This window comes from Acipenser ruthenus, chromosome 4, assembly GCF_902713425.1.
Source record: "Acipenser ruthenus chromosome 4, fAciRut3.2 maternal haplotype, whole genome shotgun sequence".
Classification (NCBI taxonomy): domain Eukaryota; kingdom Metazoa; phylum Chordata; class Actinopteri; order Acipenseriformes; family Acipenseridae; genus Acipenser; species Acipenser ruthenus.
The window spans coordinates 29695725-29716199 of record NC_081192.1 but is presented as its reverse complement, the minus strand read 5'-3'; the positions used below and the strand labels follow the sequence as shown (position 1 = coordinate 29716199).

At 36.8% G+C, this 20475-nt stretch overlaps 1 protein-coding gene across 10 annotated transcripts in view; it reads right to left on the bottom strand.

Moving 5' to 3' along the window:
- LOC117399506 (triple functional domain protein) overlaps nucleotides 1-20475 on the bottom strand; it is a 213941-nt gene that overhangs the window by 137372 nt on the left and 56094 nt on the right. For 8 of the 10 annotated variants that reach the window (XM_059022279.1, XM_059022281.1, XM_059022276.1 and 5 more), the window contains exon 2: nucleotides 12313-12366. The exons of 1 other annotated variant lie outside the window; for it this stretch is intronic. Coding sequence is in view for 7 of the 9 variants with exons in the window: in XM_059022281.1 (XP_058878264.1) it covers nucleotides 12313-12366 (54 nt within the window). In the remaining 2 variants the exon portion in view is untranslated. Of the gene's footprint in view, nucleotides 1-12312; nucleotides 12367-17464; nucleotides 17505-20475 lie in introns of those variants that run through there. One more of the 10 variants, XM_059022280.1, reaches the window with a different exon arrangement.

Below are 20475 nucleotides of genomic sequence, written 5' to 3'. Positions count from 1 at the left end.
AAACAGCAAACTGTTTTGAAACGTGAACAATTGCTAAGTGTTCCATTAAATCTTCCGAGCTAGATGGGCTTTGATCCAAAACTAACTGCTAAACTAGGTTGTAAACAGGTCATCCTCTCAGATCAGTATTAATGACTGTGTTCCTGTGGTGTGACACTAATCAAAGCACTGCTTCTTTGAAGGCAGCTGCAGTCGTTTTTCTTGTATGCATCAGGTCAAGTTTATGTTCAGACACTGGCAGAAGTCCCATGCAGCTGGAACAAGGTACAGTACTGTGTTGCTAACTTAACTACCAGGTTGGGGCAACCAATTGCTGAATTTAGCTCTATAAAGTGCAGGTAATTCAGCAGTTTTGACAAGTATCAGTGACATACATCCCCTGCCACGACTGCAAAAACAAATTTAGAGCTACAAGTAGATTAGCATAAAAAAAGTACAATACAACCACCATGACCTACCATACATCCATTAAATGAAATGCAACTTTGGCATACAGACAGACAGATGCCTCCATATATAATACCCTATACTCTCAATCATTTGTAGGGCCCTATGAAATCCATTTTATTATTTTTAATTTTCAGATTTATTTTTTAACTGATTTTGAATTTTTCGGTTTTAAAAATCTGTAATTTGTTAGTTAGTTTTTTTATAAAAACAAAGCGTTTGGTACACTGACAGCAACGATGAAGCTAGAATGCATGAAAAAATATGAAACAACTTTTCTAAATGGTTTTAATCACAGTGCTTTCAGAAAAAAAAAAAGCTACAAATTGGCACAATATAATAATAAAAAAAAACCCAGGAACATTGTAAATTAAAAAAAAATCAAAATGTAGGCTTACTTAGCATTTTTTTTTCTTTTCAACACAAGTTGAACTATAACATTTCAAAATAGATTTAATATTTTCTTTAATTAATGACAATGTAAATAAAAGCCTAAATATTTTGATTTATTCTAAGGCACTTAGTAATATCTCCCTGAGAACTTGAGAAAAAAATGCAGCAACTAGACACTAGTAGTCATCACTATCTGCTCAGAATAACTTATAGGTAGTTGTTTTCACCAAGCGATAACAGTAGCTAGCAAGTGAAGTGGCACGAGAGACAGCGCTTTTTGGTGGCTGAGAGGTGCAAAAATAGTTTTTCTCATGCGTTCCCATGACGTGTGTTTCTTGAAGCCTCTTGCATTACAAACACTGTGCTATTTCAATGTCATTTTTAAAATATATAAAGTATATATTCTATTCTATTCCAGATTACTTTCTAACGTACCACACAATGTACATTCATCAGAATGCCCCATTACACAAACAAACAGGCATCGCAAAAATCACAGAATCATTCATGGTATCCTCCCTAGCCCTTCCCCCAGCACAGCATACAGTTGAGGCCTGCTGAAGCAGCAGTCTGAGTGCCTCTCTTGTCTGGCCGAGCCTAGCCCGAGGACCAGCAGAAACGGTGGGAGTTCCTGCCAGCTGCGGCCCTCACAATGCCCTTCTTGTAGCTACTGCTGGCACTCTCTCGTGGGAGAAAGAAGGAGAGAGAAAACGAGAGAGAAAACACGCGCTTACCTCATGCACAGAAACAACTTCTCACAAAAAAAAGAGCATCCACTATACAGAAACCAGCTCTCCACACTTCACCCTGTGGTCCTTCTTCACATTCCTCAATGTGGTGTAGGTCTCACTCACCTCTCTAAGGCACGCACGCACGCACGCACACACACAGACACACACACACACTAACCTCCTGCCCTTGTCGCAACAACTGCTACTGTAGAACAGAGTCAGGCACCGCAGGACCAGAGCAGCTGTGTGTTTTAGAAGCCACCAGTGTCTCTGGTTGTCCAGTTGCCTGTTTCTGATTCAGCTGCAGGTTTTGGTGCTTATAATATTTCAAGCTCTGCAATACCCTGCCCAGGGAGCTACAATACTGTACCACAATCCCCAAATCAGATCAGATCAGGAAAACTGTTTTCACTGAAAGTCTAGGGATGGGAATTCTAAATGTTTAAAATGTATAAACTCTAAAGAAGTGGTCAAACATTTAATAATATGATAGACGTATAACCGGTCACGTGACAAATTTAACCAAATGCATATTTTTTTATGTATTAATTTGAGTAATTTATCGCACAGTAGTCCGTCGTGTATCAGAATGCGATGGTGCCAGAGTAAGGCGGATATTACAAAAAGGAAGGGGGGTTGGTAATTGCCTCCAAGTAGTTTTTCTAATTGGTGTTATCCTCGATTAGCGTGGCACTGCAGTGGTGCACTCTGTTCATGCTGTACTAGGCGTGACATGGTATCCAGTCCACGTGGTAATAGAGTTAATGACAAGCGTTTTTTCTGACGTTTGTTATTTTTTAATAAAATGGCATCTCTAAACAAAGGAACGAGGCGAAGCAACATTTGGAAGTATTTTGAGGAACTTGACGAGAAAACCATGGTATCTAAATTATGCAAAAACAAAATTGGCGTACCACAAAAACACAAAGTTCAATGTTTCACCATTTGAAATGAATGGATGGAGCTACTGATGGCAGTAAAAAGCAAACATCCATAACATTTGCTATAGAGTGGGACGAACAGCGCATGATCAAGTTATCCCCTACGAGGACAGTGTGGGTGAATTGTGAATGCAGCAGGTTTTGAAATCGATGTAAGATTATCCCAGTAATCAATTGAAAAATAAATATATTTTTAAATACAACTTTTTGTCCACTACGCGGCCGTCTTATTTAAGTATGTTTTGAGTAGTTTTATGTTCACCGAGCTCTAAAGTCACTACATATTGCAAAAGACAATGAAACCTGTCGTATTAAATCATTATAATAATTTCTCAATTATATAAATCTCACAATTCACCTCGATTACATTGGATTTTATTGTATAACAGTTTTTTTTACGACAAGCGGTCATTGAATTTCCAGACTTAGCTTTGTAGAAGGTGATGGATTTCGAGATGTGATGAAATTTGTTGACCCATACTGTGACGACACGTAAAACAATAACTGAAAAACAATAACTGTAAAACAGACTCCTGGACCCCATTCCCCAATCTTCCCATAGGCAGATGGCTTTTTCACTTGAAATTGTTCTATATGATTTTGGACCGAACGGCCGTTTATGTTTTGTACAATTTTTGTTTGAATATTGGAACTACTGCACTAAAGTAAAGGACCTCCGAGACATGGAGGCTGTGTGGTCCAGTGGTCAAAGAAAAGGGCTTGTAACCAGGAGGTCCCCAGTTCAAATCCCACCTCAGCCACCGACTCATTGTGTGACCCTGAGCAAGTCACTTCACCTCCTTGTGCTCCGTCTATCGGGTGAGACGTAATTGTAAGTGACTCTGCAGCTGATGCATAGTTCACACACCTGAGTCTCGGTAAGTCACCTTGGAAAAAGGCGTCTGCTAAATAAACAAATAATAATAATAACATACTTCAAACAGGTAGGCCAGGCATCTCTTTTTAACAATTTAATGTAAAGTTTGTGTGACTACATGAATTTGAATGTGTTATGTTTTTAGTGATATTTAGTAATACTTGACCATATACCAGGGGTACTCAATTATTTTAGTGACAGTCCAATATTCTCGGTTACAGCAAGGTCAAAGTCCGGAGCACATTTTCACTCCCATCCCCATACCGACAAACACACACAAATATAGTTTTTACACTTTTTGAAAAATCACTGTGCTTTCAAAATAGAAACACCTTACAAAATACAGTAACTTTACATTCAGTACATTTATAAAATTGGCCAATACTCACAGTAAGTAGGAGAAGTGGCAGGTCTTCAAAGGCCTCGAGTTACAGGTGAGCTCAGCAAGAGCAACACAGAGAAACAAAGATTTGCATCAGTCAGAACAGAATGCCGATATTAATATTAATAATGTCCGTATTGGAGAACGAATATCTGCACACAATGTGCTTTGCAGAAATTAAAAGTGGGTAAACACCGTTTACCTGAGTATACCCTCGACTACACCACTGTAGACAACAATACAATACGTGCTCTTGGACAGCTATCGACTGCAGACCCATTAAAATTGTAGTTCTGTTTTATTTCAACCACATTTATTTTTAAACAATATTATTTACAGTTATGGAAGATACAACCGTTACTCAGTGAATGTTTTGCTTAAGCAATTTCAAGTTAATTAATAAAAGAGAATTTAAAATTATTATTATTATTATTATTATTATTATTATTATTATTATTATTATTATTATTATTAAGCAGCAATGAAAAACATCAGTTTATGAATAAAGGAAACTTTAAAAGAAAACTAATAGTTGTAAATGCAGTGAGTAATAAACTGACTCCATTGTGATTTAGCAGTTGTTTCAAACAATTTCACAACAATGCGGGATTGTAAATAAATATAAAACTAAATCAGTATGTTTACATGACAAAGCGTTTTCCGAAAACCAATGTTTTCAGAAAACTGAAATCAGAAAACTGATTTTCTTAAAATGTGATTAACAACAGAAAATCTAATTAGAATTCAACAGTATACATGGATTGAAGTTTTCGGAAAATGTAGGATATCTTCGCATGCAAAGTACTGTAGTAGCCCAAGTACGATTTGAACAGATCGGACATTTCTGCGATAGAACGGAGACCAATCCAATAGTGCTTTATCGAAGTGTCAGGTCTTAAATTCAAAGATTACTATCCTATACCTCTATTCAGATTCCCCACAATGTGCAATCAGCCTTTCCAACAGCTCCTCCTGTTATTACCAGTTTTATTTGCAGACATTATTTTAAATTATCACGTCATTTTAAAGCTAGAAAACATTTGCTGCTTCAGTATGGGCTATTAACAAATACATACAGACTTTAACAAATGTATTACTTTATCCCTAACTAGACAAATAGATGCATGCAGACTGACTACAGATTATTATTATTTTCTCTGTTTTCTAAAACCACGTGCAGTACGCTAGCGGAATAAGTTTTCCGAAAACTGTGTTTACATAACTTGATATCGGAATTAGTTTTCGAAAAACTTAGTTTTCCGAAAAATATCGGAATTCTCATGCTCATGCAAACGCACTGTATAAAGAGAATCCATAAATAGGAAAACAGGGTTTTTACGCTGCGTTACTTTTTGCTTACTACTACTAATAAAACAAACTTAAATGTGATTGATGCAGTAACTGTATCAATTAAATATGCTCTTAAAAACAAGATTAACAGATTTTTTTTTTTTTATCTCAAAATGAATCACGATTATTATTTAATTAATTAATTAAATCGCTCGACAGCTCTAATAAACATTTCAATATATACTTTGAGAATATTTTTTTTACTTTGTAATTAAAGTCTTTCAGATGTTAAAACGTTATGTGCTTATTTATGGTTTTTTTGCTTAGAAAATACTAACCAGGGGTATCAGTATACATCAGAATGTAATATAAAGAGTGTGTGTGTGTATGTAGATATGGTTTAAATGCTGACACTGCATAGCATTTAAACTTTCATAAAAATGTACCAAAATGCACATCCCCTATGAAAGTCCTTTATCATTTTAATGTAGATGCAAATAAGAACATTATTGCATAGCAGTTGATCCATTTCAAGTTGAAGAGTTCATATTGATTCACAACCAAGGGTCACACAGCAATACCTTGAGCAGTACAAACAGCTCTCTCTGCAACAAGACTCCTATTTCCACCTCTGCGAATTCTATTACTGCTTATTTGGTATGCAGCGTTTGAACTTAATTTATTTTCAACAGCAAGGCCTTTCACTTACTCCAAGCATGCATATTTGCTTCATAAGTACCCACATCTCTAAAATCATTGAGGAAGTGATGCTTTGTGTGGGAAGTTTGCCGAGCACTAGGGGTCAAAAAGTTGTGTTATTCTTTGGATGAGCTGTAGGGTCACATCACTTGCCAAACACTGCTCTCATCCTCAGTCGAGTGCCATTACACACGTTGCTTGGGTGCCGATACTACCGAGCTGTCTGCTAACCAAATGAATGCTGGATCTGTCTACAACTTTTTGAGACACACAGTAGTCTACAATAAGAGTATGTAGTCCCTGCCTTTGCCCATTCAAACAGTGAAATACCAGGCAGATACACACGTCTTTACAGACCAATGGTACATTACTGTACGTGTACAGTATATTTAGGGTTTCTGTTTTTCTGTTTTTATTAATTTGATTTTTCAGTGCTTATTTTGAGCTATTTTTGAGTTTTATGTAAATCCTTTTTTTCCCCAGGGCTTTCACTTTTTATATACTGTATGAAATCATTGTTTTCGGTTACTTTCCAAAAGGCTTGGGAGTTTTTTTCTGTCAAAATATGTATAGTAACTTAAAGATGTACCTTCTTTCCTTTGCTGTCTTTAACAACGAAATCCTTATGGTCACGGCACATTCTTCTGGGGTTGTTGTGTTAAGCATTTTTTTACATTTTGCCACAATTCGCAATTCTGTTTTAAATCATCCGTATCTTAACTGTAATACAGCTTTAAATCCCGCGAACAAGCATCCATTCCTAATTGTAATCTCGCGTTAAATCTCGCAAGCCGAGAAATTTAGGAATGTGCTGCCACTCAGTAGTTGGGGTGGGTGTAAAAGTATTCAGAACGAATCAATGATAGATATGAGTCAGGAATGAGGGACATGGCCCAGATGCACTGGGAAAGGTAGTATTTTTGCAGTAGTATTTTATTTTTATTTAAATGGGAAAGGGGTGGTCAATGTGAATCGAGTAACCATTTTCACTAATGTTGCTGGAGCTTTTCTTGCGCCAGCAACATGAAAACAGGCGTTTAAAACTTCCTGCCTGGTGGCTAAATATCCTATTTCTACATAGAGTACAATACTATATGTAATGCTATTGTCTCAATGAGATTAACAAGTTTAGTACAAATGTATTACTTATTCACTGCTTTCTTCTGTGATGTGTGTACTTCATTATTCACAAATATTTTGGATTCATTATAAATGGCAGTTTTTTAAAAATTGGATACAGACAATATTCAAGGATACAGAAGAAAGCTGTTTATAAAGATAGAAAGGCTGGCATATGCTGTTCTGAACTCGATATATCTTGTGCTTCGTCAGGAAACCATGCGACAGACCAATTTATATTCTAGCTGTTAATAAAAGTACTTCAGTTAATCTACTATACTGTATGCTTTTATGTTATTACAGTAACTAAATGAAATATTAAAACAAACCATTTATTTAGCAACCATCAATATATAGACTAGACTTTGCAGCTAAAATCCCCCTAAAACATGCATTATATTTGTTGTCAAACTCTGCCACTGCACAGGGAGGTTAGATTTAGATTTACAGCTTACATGTGGCCAAAATGCAACTTGAGCCTAAACAAACATACTCTCCATATGCACGTGTCAATAAACAGCTCTTTGCCTATAACCCCTTGAAATAAATTATACTGATTTAATTTGTACATCGGAATGTCTCCTTGATGTTGCCATGAGTTTAGAAGTGGTGGTTTCACATCTTGCATTTCTATCCGTAGCACATAATCCTTTCATGTGTTTAACATTCGGCAGAAATCTGTAGTGGTACGAGCTGCATTATGGGTGCCATAGCTCTTAAAAAGTGGCACTAAACTATTCCCTGCTCAAAGAAAAAACAAACCACAAAAGGCATTCTCCTTTAAAATGGAAAAATAATGTAAAGTTTGGGCTCGAGGAAGTTCCTTTCAAAAGACTGTTCTCTTCTTGTGAAAGCCGAGTTTAGGCCTCAAGTCAATATCGATCTTGTTCTAAAGCCAAAAGGTAGCATTTCAAGAATATTACATTGTAGAAAAAACAGACGGGCACAAAAGCTGCTTGGACACATCATGGAATATACAGCACTGTAGTCCATATACAGTAGCAGGGGATCAAAAACGGTTTATTTTGAGTGAACACAATACTGATCACATAATGTGGATGCAGAAGGTAGAAGCCTGAACTCAAGGCTAATTAAATATAGTGCTATTTGATTCGCTGCTAGCTGCGCGAAAAAAGGCAAGCTAAATGTAATGAGACTACTGAGGTGTAAGATCATGGGAAGAGCGCTTTTTTCAAATGATTGTATGTTTGAAAACAATGGAAAGAGACAAAGAGAAGAGGCTGAAAGGGAAAGAAAAAAAAACCCGATATTAACCGATAAACAAAATCTTCAATATCGTATTTATTCCAGAACGTAACAAATAATTGTTTCGTTTTTTGTTTCTGTTCTATGAAAAGTTTTGGTTTTTATTCGTTTACCGTTCCGGTCCCGTTCCGTTCCAAATCCCTGCTAAAAAAAACAAATTAATAAATCACATCTCTTTCCATAAGCAAATATAAATCAGGTTCCCAAACCGGACGATTGCTGTGCCATACTGTACTTCAGTAAACCCTTAGGTTGAAATTTGCATACTAACAATCATTAGGTTGTATGGCTGTCAATACAGCAGTTTAAATCTAAAATGAAAGCGTAAGTCTTAAACATTGATCCTTTTTCATAAATACTGTAAAGCCATAAATATTTGCGAGCCTTTTATTAGGTGTTTTTCGCATATGAAAAAAACTGCAAACATTTTTGGCATGCATATCAAATTCCACTAACAATACATACTTCATATATTGCAACAGGTTGCCAACATTTCTGGCTACAGTATGCATGTCAAATATAGGTGTCAGTGTTTACGATGCAAGTTTAATTTATTTTATAGTCTTTACCATACATAGAAATATAGTCATCAGCCAAATTGTTGCAGTAGTTAACAAAACATAAAAGGAGCCTATCGAAGGGCTTATAGTGGCTAATTCAAACAGACAATTGGCGACAGGGACTATTTCCTAAACACATCCATAATACCTCTATAGCTCTTCTTTAATCCCTTTAATTGAAGTTTAAACAAAAAAAAAAGACCAGAAAAGGCTTGCTAACGTAACTTGAAAAGGAAAACGTTTTACAGTCAGTAGTAGAATAATGGCTGGTTCTCTCTATAAAACAACCTGTAAAGCAACCATGGCCTTCTCTTTTTGTCTAATTTCTGCTCTTTAAGAAACAAAGAATGGGCCCGGTTAACATGCTGGCAGCCCCCTGTCAAAGCAGCTGGTTCTGTCAAGCAGCACCCCAGAAGATTCCCCTGCTTCTTTCCATGTTTAAGGCTCACTTCGCACTCGACCACCAGACTCAGCCTTTAAGAGAAAGGGGGGGGGGCTACCTCAGCCTTCTGCTCAATTACACTAGGCTTGATTAGTGATTGCTTAAGCAAAAAATCCTCTCCTTTCTTGTGCTTTCCGCCACGATTGCTTCCATGTGTCTTAATGCAGTGCAGACATGGAAGCCATTCATGAGCGCTGAAGGACCATTGTTTCCAAGTCTCAGCAATGGTGGTCACAGTATATATTGTAAGGCCTTTACAGTTTTAAAAAAGTAAGAAGTGGTTTAAATAGTAGGCATGGAGATGAAGCTGTATTGAGGGGGTTAGAATCCTGCATCGTGTCGGGTACCCACGGGGTCCGCAGGTGACCCGCAAAAGCGGGTCGGGTCAGAATGTGAACTTTTTCTAGGTTTGCGGTTCGGGGACGGTTAAAAAAAATAATACATTTTCGGGTCTGAATTTGAGTCGCCAAAAACATTTTCTGTCCTTTCAGCGTACTTGTATGTAACCCTACTGTAGACAGCTACAGTACCTTTTCTTATGTTTGCGTTGCTGTAAAAATATGGACAGATGCAAAAGCTTGGTCCAACTGTTCACCCAGCACTGCGATACATACAGTACTGGTCAGCATTGTTTCAAATGCTTAATGTCACTGAAAGTTCACAGTCATTCTTCAACTTTATATGGGTTGTCTGAATTCTGTATTTTCTAAATTATGTATTTTCTGCATTTTGTGTCCTGGGTCCCCCAAATAATACTATTAACTTTTCAAGTTACCTTAAAAATAAATAAATAAATAAATAAATAAATAAATAAAAATAAAAAATGTATTTTTTTTAAAATTTTTTATATTTATTGAGCATTTCACAGCAAATGTTATATCATTGTAATATATGAAAAGGTATAAATTAAACAAAATTATGAGGAATACTATTTCAAGCATCTCCCCATGCATGTTTTTCACAGACCTGTATTTAGGAAATCATTAATTTCTTCTATGAATTCCAAGTTTACATTGTTTTCCCTTTAATCAAAGCAGTATTACTGACTGCATAATAGTTTATTTTCTTTGTTGTGTTTTGCTTTGTTGTGATGGTGGGGCTCTTTATTAGGATTTTTTGGTGGGGTTTTAAACTAAGCAAAATCCAACCAAAAACACAAAACACAAAGAGCAACATTCTTCACATCTCAATACTCTGGGAGAACGTGAATCAATACAGTAGCTCAAGAAACGCACATCTCCAGGTGAAATCAGGATATGTAAAATTCAAATGCCTGCATAAGGTTAGCACGGTTCAAACTTATATTTCTGATTCCTTCCTATAAATTGAATTAACAACTGAAGTTCCAACACATACTCGTTTCTCTATATCCAACTACGATAGAAAACAGCTTTTGACACGTTACAAACAAACACAAAGGCAGCTCTAGACAGGTCAGTAAAGCAGTCTTCTCTCGAGTGAATGGAGAATTTTAACACCTTGATCCTTTCATGTTTTTCATACTAGTGCCTTTTGTTACTAGACGGTGAAAAGAAAAAAAACTTGGCTGATCACTTGTGTTTACTTTGGATGAAAGAGAAAAAACTACAAACTAAAAAAAAATGAATAGCACGTGGCATGGTTGGTACAAGCATTCATCTGCCATTACTATTGGGTTTTGCTCAGCAGGAACAAGGGGCTGGGAAGAGGGTAAACGGGATACCTCCATAACAATGAAAAGATAGACTGTCAAACAAGATGGCTCTAAATCTTCTTACTTCCATGTTTAAAACTCCATTGATTACAACTGGCACAGTAAAATGTGACTAATAATAATAATAATAATAATAATAATAATAATAATAATAATAATAATAACACTACCAGTTTGGGTACAGTAAATTAAATTGTAACCATTCCTTTCCTTTAAGAAAGTTGAGGATGAAAATTCACAGCAAAATGTTTTCTTGACTAGCCATGGCGTCATCACTTTCCATACTGTTCCTTGTGTATTCAGATTTAGAAACACAAATACAAAACAAGCCCACTGCCAAAGTCTGTCAGATATGCCGTTTTACCCATCATGACTAAATAACAACTGAAAATCCAGAATGCATGCCAGGGATGCCATTGGCCTAACAAATGAATCAATCATGTGAGGGTCAGTCCGTCTATATAAATGTTTCTAATTTTTTTGTCCCGACCATGTCATTCATTGGTTTCAGTTCCAAATTCTATAGTTCCCATTAAGAGCTACAGTAACAGCGGCAAGGATTATAATTAGGTAAAGAGCATTGATTTCTACGTACAGTAATGAGCAACAGTCTGATAAACCAACATTTGAAAAGAAGCACTTCCACTAATTATGCATTCAAAATAGCTGCAGGATAGTTTCGAATTGGGAGGCAAAGCCAAAACACAATAGTCCCATGAGGAGAACACTTGGCTAAATTTCTCTTTTGTGTTTTCGGGCACTTTATTTATTTTTTGTAAAATGCTAAATCACTTATTCTGCATATATTTGATTTGGACAAATTAGTAGTCTGGATACCTTACCTGCAATTTTGCCCAAACTTAAATAGTTTATTCTAATATTCTTACTTAGGGGCAGCATTAACAATGGGGGAAAAAATCAATTTCACCACAAGGTTGTTATCTTAGCCAAAGTGTTCTCTTAGGAGGTGTTCCTATACGTGGAGACTACTGTACAAGTATTCATACTGTAGAAGAACGCACATAACTAAATTACAGTACTAAGTGTTAACTGTTAATAGAAGCCACAGTTAAACAGAAAATTAATATAGAGCAGTGGTACTCAACTCTGGCCCTCGAAATCCAATCCAGTCCAGGTTTTTACTCCAAGCATGTTCTAATGTAGTTAATTGAAGCTGTTAAGAGGCAATAAACTAATTTTGGACCTGCTTGGAATAAAGACCAGGACAAATGGATCGAGGGCCACAATTGAGTACCACCAATAGAGTATATTCTTGATGTTAAAAACCAGGCACCAAAACAAAAAAATCGCTCAAAAAGGCGACTTACATGCCTTGGATAAAGGCGTCTGCTAAATAAACAAATAATAACAGAAATATACAATATCCACAGTAATTAATGTACAATTCCTTTATTACTACTATTTTAATACAAAAAATAACACATTTTTACCACATTGGCAAATAAGCCTACCTGCTATTTGGCTGGGGACATCCAAATTGGGTTCACATTTTGGAAGCGTGAGGTCTACAATAAAAAGAAAGAAAACAAAAGGTAATAAACAAGCAAAAACAATTCAAAAGGCAGTGTTTGTGTGTTTATATCTATAGTACAGGGTTGTGCCTGTGGACCATTTATGCAACTAAGTAATAGCAGAGGCCATGAGTTAGATAGTTAACCACCTTCTGTAACAGGGGGCGCTGTTGAGCACCGTTGTGGCTGCACTGAGCATGCTGTCACCTGCTCCTTATGACTACACACTGGCAGTTCTGTAAATTACTTGCACAAAAAGGTTAATTTTTCTTGTACAATCCCCACAATAAAACGTAACACAGAATCACATATTACAGTTCTGTATCAAGTGTGAAGCCAACAATTTCAAAGCATTAGATCCATCCAAAAAATCACATCACCTCAAAATGAAATCAGTCTGTATTCACACTGGGTCTGTTTAGAGGGTCTGGTCCGCACTCGGTACGGTTCGGTACGTTTGGTGTGAAGTGTGAACAACAAAGTCTTCTTGGGAAAATGTCAATGTGAACAGCAGCTGGACTCGACCCTTTTGCACATGGGAAACAAACTATACAAGGTAACCTGACTTGGAAGTAAACAATGTCTCAGGGAACTGCATTAGGGTTGCCAGACGTCCTGGGAAAACTGTGACAATCTCAATTTTCAGCCTTAACAAAACTATCAGCATGCTCAGCAAGTTAATAGCAGATTAATGTATTAGGTTGTGTGTTAGCGCTATTCAAAAACAATAAATCCCAATAGCTATGTACAGTAATCCAGGTATCCACCCGTCACATATCCACCATGATCAAGCTCTTCAGCACAGTGTGCGTGTGTGTGTGTGAGAGAACAAGTCGAAACTACTGAAAGCCGGTGAGAAGCCGGAGAGTGTTTATTATTGAACAGAGAAGATTAGTTCAGAGACTGTAGATCCCACCAAAGTTTTCGCACATTGTTGTATGTACTCCGTATGCTACCATTGCTGGTAGCGTCATGTGAGTGGTTCAGTGTTTTGATATGTAAATAAATCCTGTTCGCCTATGGGGCGTTGTGATAGAGTCCTGGTATACTTGCCTCAGGTGGCCGAGGAGAACACAGACGAGACTGAGGTAGAGATTGACGTTGATACGCCAACACAGGCGCACGGGATTTAATCAATAAACATAAACAAAAAGTAAACAATAATGTCATGTGACGCTACCAGCGATGGTAGCGCACAGAGGACGATACATTACTGTACAAACACTCAAAATAAAACACAATACAACAAACTATAAATCAAAGGTGCCGTGAAAACGACAGTCCTTGCAGCAGCCCCGTTCTCAGTGATCTCTATGTTTTTATACTAATGCTCTGCCGAGACACGCCCACCTGCCTGCTGGAACAGCTCATTGCTTTCAGCTGCTGCTCCACACAGACAGGTAATCGTCCACGGGGGAGCGCAACATCAATTAAATAGTTAATTAAATCAATTTACAACAAATAATGCAAGAATATACAATAAAACTACATATTTCCCCATGTGTAGGGCTTCTGCCCTGCCACAGGCGTATCAACTTCAACCTCTGTCTCCATCTCCTGCCTGTCACTCAGCAGCGAATGCACGCACCCACACGGCAGACGACTACCCTGTCACAAGCATTAACACCCTGCATCTTTCTAAACAAGGAATTTAGGGGAGCTCCATAATATAGGCAGAATCTCAAAACAATAATTGTGTGAATATAGTAATTGTTACAGCTGTGTATAATGGTATTTAAAACAGAATTCCTTTATCTGACTTTTTACATATCCACCCTTACTCTGGTCCCACTGCAGTCGGATACGCGACGACTACTGTAATTAGGACCTTCTAGTAAAATAAAATGTTTTTGTGACCAGAACCACAGCAAGTAGTGTTGTTTTTTTGTGCTACAGTCTGCTACAGGGTTCAGTTCAGTTACTTTACTGTACCAATGTGCCCCTCAGCTCAAGAAAAATCACAATCAATATTTTGGGCTTTTTTTACACCACCAGAAATATACAGCGATCACATTTCCAGTGCTCCTCCTGCTCTCTCAAGCGGCTCATTATCCTGCCCAAGATTCAAAAAAGGGTTTTACTTTCTTATTTTCTAACCAATCAGAGGCAGAGGGAGTGGGGGTGTTGCTTAGCAACCACATGCTTGACCTCAAGCTCACCTGATTTTGTCTGGTGGCTCAACAGCCCCTGCAATTTGAGGTCTGGAACTTTGCATGTCTCATAAAATATTGCTTTCAAATTTGTTAATAACACTGGCTTTTTATTGTTCAAAACCTTAAAAATAAGAGGAATCAATTACTGTGTTGTATTATGTTGGAGTAATACCTGTGTATGCTGTGCTACACATTCATTAGAGCATCACTGTACATTTTTGTCATTCTCAGACTGAGTTTAATGTCACTGATGTACTACAATATAACAATCTTATGTGTGAGAGCTGCATCTTCACTGCACTTTTTTATATGTTTTTGGGATGTTTGTTTCTGTCAAAGTTTGTAAACTCCTTGTTGGATTAACCTAACAAATTGTATACGGCTTTATCAAATCCCTAAATAATTTATATATATATATAAAAAAAAAAAACAACACACACAACACACTTGCTGACTAAATATGCAATAAAATCATTTGCAAGTGTAAATTGTTGATTTGCCATGTTAGGCTAACAACTAGTATTAAACATAATTAAGTGTTCACTGTGAGACACAGCACTCTCCATTGCTTTTGCCACAGCCTGACATGAAGTTTTTGCATGCAGCAGAAGAAAAAGGTGCTTTTCTTTTTAACCAGCGCTCCATTTCTTTTTTTCTTTTTTTTTTTTTTTAACTCTTTACACTCAGCCCTATTTCCACCTGTTTTTCACCGTTTTCATGTTTAACTACTGGATAGTTTGTGCTGCATGCATGTAACATATCAAATGAAAGGCCACAAAATGTTATTTCATAACATGTTATTGTTATTTTCTTCCCCCAAAACTGATTACTTACTGCATTGTACTGAGTTTCTATACCACTGACACCCACTTCCTTAGACTGATTTTCTTGCACTGAAAGTGCAGATATGAGGGACCAATTTGGAAAATGCGTGATTCCCGTGATCCCGTGTTGAAATTCAAGACATGCTATTTCTGATGTGTATACCCAAAACTGGCTTGTACATTCACTACTGATTATGGGTACCAAAAAAAAAACGACTTTAGTTTTCAAGCAATTTTACTGATGCAATCAAACCCTCTCATTCAGATTCCGGAGTGTTGTCAGCAGCACTTAACTCCTCTGCTTCTGACTGAAGCCCAATGGGCGTACCTTGCATTACTTAAACATCCATGATCTGATTAAACCAAAGTGTCCATCAGTCAGTGCCATCCTGCCCATCCACCCACCCCCTCCAGCACAGCCTTAAGAAATCAATGTCATTTCATGTCTGAATGTAATGGCACAGCTGCACCGCCTGTCGTCTCTCCTGGCCGGCATGAACAGTGGGGGTGTTTAAGCATTAGCGTTTTTTCAACAGTTTCACTACAGTGCTGCAGCTGCCTGTGCTCTGAGAAAAGAGCTACAATTTATTTAACAATAAATAATTCACAACTACGTCCCAAGTTATAAATCAACTGAGACATTAATCCCATATCATTGGTCTACCTGACAATCCACTGCATTGGATAAAATTCAGTATTGTATTTGGTACAGGAATTATTTTTCCATGCACTTGGCAGGTCTAAATAAATACTGCCACCTTAACTACATTACATTTTTTTCAGTTATCATAACATTGGTTGTTGACTACAGCCTTATCTACAACCAGATTGTCTGGTACATCACAGGAGTTGATAAAATAAATTTGCTGCACCCATTTTAAAATGTTCATATCCTGGATTTATTAAGTACTTTTATTTCAATGTCCAGAATGTACACAATAAATAAGTGTTTACTGTTGATGTCTGCTGTGCACATATTCACGCAATATCTACTTCAACAATACTATGGCTGCTTTGAAATTCTGAACACTTTTTATCTGATATCACACAAGGTTGAATGTAAACATTTTTAGAAGCAGACAAAAGCTACACTTAATATAAGATAATTCAAGAAAACATGTTAAATAAAAGCATTTAGTGAACATTAGCCACAAATTAATATGACAAAGACAAACCTTAACATTACAAGTCTGTAAAAATGTAATAGAACTAATGAAATATATTAATTAATTGAAAACCATTACACAGTAACTAAGCTAAGCCAATAGCCAGAAAAAATAGGTAGGCTTAATTATTTCCAACATCTTTTGAAAAAGAACGGTTTCGGCAACACAGCTGATGATGGTCAAAACAAAGGAGTTGGATTCACATTTCAGAAAAGCATTTGTAGCAAAATACAACAAAGGAAATGGCTACAAAACAGTATCAAAAGAAACACGGAATACCAAAACCCACACAACAGTGCAATAAATCAATTAGTACCACAGAACAAATTCAACTGAAACGCTTAAAAGAATGTCCGTCCAAAGAAAATTAGGTGTCAGAGCAGCAAAAAAAAAAAAAAAAAAAAACATCCAAGATTACCAGCCAAGGACTAAAGTAAGATTTAGAAGCATCATGCATAATAGTGTATGAATGAACTGCACAAAAGGCACCTAAACTCAGAACAGTTGTACAGTATGTACGTAAACCTCGCTACAAGATTGTGGCAAAGTGGTGAGTGAATACAGGTGAGTGCAGTGCAGAGTGGATACAAAACAGACAGACAATGATTTCCAGGTGCAAGGGTGTTTATTGATTTAATTAACAATGTCCAGAGCCTTATGGCAAACACCTGTAAATAATAATGATGGAGTGATACAGTGGAGTGTATCACTCTGTATTTGTAAATCCCCGGGTTTGACCCGCAACCAAAAGTCTAGTTTTACACACCAACACTAAACACAAAACACAAACACAGTTCCTAGTGATAGTGAATAAGTGAATAAACGCAGGGGTGAAAGTGATGTCTGGGTTTATGCTGGCTTCTGCTACAGCTCCGGATTGTGTTATAGGTAGTCTAGTTTAAAACAAACAGACAGTTATAACAAACACTAACAGACAAAACAAACTCACGGTTTACAGTACGGTAACATAAGCTCCTTGTAGGTCGTCTCTAACCATTTACCAAGGAACAGATCACGTTAGCTGTGACCCCTATTTATATCCTCGCTCATGACCCCTAAGTTAACGAGCGCATCCGCTCCTCCAATCCTCGGATGCCACGCCATTTACCGCCTGGGTCATTGAGTTTGGATACCGTAGCTCCGTCCCTTTCCTAAATGACCGACTTCCACCTACCCTAAACTGTTGTGCCATTTAATTAAGGGTACTCTGTTCCTCTTACACCGTGCCCTCACAGGTCGAGAGGGAGATCTAACACCAAGAGTGTTACAAAGATTCATAAACAGTCTAAAATTTGCCAAGAAATACAAACAGGAAATCAGAAGAATTCTACAACAAATTTATCAGGTCCAATGAGACTAAAATAGTGTGAATTTAACACTGAAAAGTGTTTAATTTAAATCAAGGAAAGTAATGTTAAAACTTTACAATGCATTAGCAGGGCGTAATTGCCCAAGCCACTTGCCGCAATGCCTCTCAAAAAAAAAAAAAAAAACAACACACAACACACACACTTACGGCAAAAGTTGCCTGTAAGCCCGCCCGTCATTGCCGCCGGTGTCCCTCAGCACCAACACATCTGATCTACAACCCATTCACAAACTTGCTCAGCATCAGCTGGCCCGTTCTGTCACAATTCACTTGAATTCTGTCTAATCTCATCCTGCGAGAAAGTGACTCATTATCATAAGTATTATTGTTGCCATTCTTTTTACTGTGCACCTCCCAGCACTAAGCCACGAGAAAGACGTACTGTACCATTGGTTAATGATGAGCAAACAGAGGGAGGGACGCTGTTATGACCGTGCCTCCAGGAATTCTCAATCACACGTGTTCACTGGCAGCGAAGTGTTCTAGGATTTACCTAATGTTCAGGTAAGAAATGGGTGCACAACAATTACTCTGTGACAATAATAATAATAATAATAATAATAATAATAATAATAATAATAATAATAATAATAATATGAACTTGCATCAAGTACTGCAGAAATTGGTTGTGCCTTCATATGTTTAGAGCCACCTATATAGTTTGCGTTCCACTGTGTTTGGATCATTTAGGCATTTCACAAAAAAATATCAAAACAGCAGAGGGTTTTCAGGCCATTTCTTTAGCAGCTGCAATTTAATTTGTTTCCGATGCTTCGCTGTCCGCTATTTCACATACATGTGAAAATCCTTCAAATAATGTAGAGCTATATTCAAAATTTCCTTTTTTTTTAATTTACAGCTTAGTAGAAAAAAAAAGCCACATATAAAAACATATACAACATTACACATAATCACATATACAATTGCAATACTTTAAAAAGCAACAGTGCAATACACATTCTGACTCTGACATTGCTTATTTATATAGACATTTCAGTGAACGTTGCCGTTTTGTAATTTGGTGTTATTCTCCCCAAAACATCAATAGGTAGATAATTATTACTTTTGCTCAAATCCTTACACCAAAAAAAAAACAACACACAACAAGCAAGCTATGACATGGTTCAAGTAGCAGTACATCCAGCTGTTCATCATTGTGATGCACAGCTCTCCATTGCCTGATGGAGTTTTTATTTCTATTTTTTTTTTCTTTTCAAAGTTGTGTTGTTTGTACAGGTTGTACAGCGACTAGCAAACTACAGTTGCGCAGACACACTGTAGACCGAACAACTCATTTGACCACTATCGTTATTACACTCCAGCCATGGGTAAATCTTCAGCCAGTTTGCCTGAAAATCTATCTGACTTTTCCTTCACTGACATCACATTGGCTGTATTTTTTTACGCATTAATTTTTCGATTTCCATGAATTAGAACCAGTACCGTGTAATAATAATATCCAATTCTCCGTGAAAATCTCAATTTCTGAAAGAATACTTTTTTTTAGCATTTAAAAATGCGTTGATTAAACGTTCGCTTCACCAGCGGACAACTTGTTATATGAAATCCGGTTAAACTTGCTTGCCCTAAATTATGAAACACATGGCATAGAGGGTTTTAAAAAAGCTTTAATTACAAGACACAGACACGCGCTATATTTAGCTCTTGTTAACAAGGTGACAGACTTTAGTAAAAATACCCTGAATATTTATTTTTTTGCCAAATTACCCATTGTATTTTTTCATTCTGAAAGTTTTATTTTTTTAATTAGATATTTTTATACCATTTTATTTTTACAATGGAAAAATGGCCTATATTTAATTTTTTTTAACAAAGTAGGGCTCCTGATTTTCCATTCTTGGGAACAGCGAATTCCGTTTTTCAAAATGACCAATTCTGTTTTTTTACGTTTTCCAAAATGACCAATGATCCCTGAGATACTGTAGTTTTCAGGAAAAATCTTTCTTAAAGCAGTCCACTAGTAACAATGTACTGTAGGTCAGTCAACAAATAAAGGTGTTTTGAAAAAACAGCTTATTGCTAGCATTACAATATACAGACTAGTCGAAAACGAGGGGCAAAAATATACAATATGCTCCAAAAATATTTTAAAATATCATAAAATTACAAATGAAATACAATGTTCAGGACACTTCTCTCATCTGTAGTTTCATCTGCAACAACGCAGACTGGTTTATGCTGCAATTGCTGTAAAACGGCTTGCATGTGTTTCTCCTATACCCTGGACAGAGAGAGTTGCCTTAGTTAGAGCAAGGCTCTTCAACTATTGTTGTTTTAAATTTAAGGGGGCCAAATTGGAAAAAAGTTAGGAGTAGGCGGGCCAGAGTATTTTACTCTGCACATTTTTAAGCAATAATAAATATTACATAACTTAATGTTCATATATTGAACAAGACTTACTCATTTTACCATATGAATAGTACTTTAATAATAGAACAGTGTGAGAATTTAATGGAGTATCATTACAAACATTTTAAAATGTATGTGACATATCAATAGTTTAACCGTTACGAAGAGATCAGCGCTTCTACTTTTGAGCTTCTAACTACTGTGCCCTCTGGGATACGTAT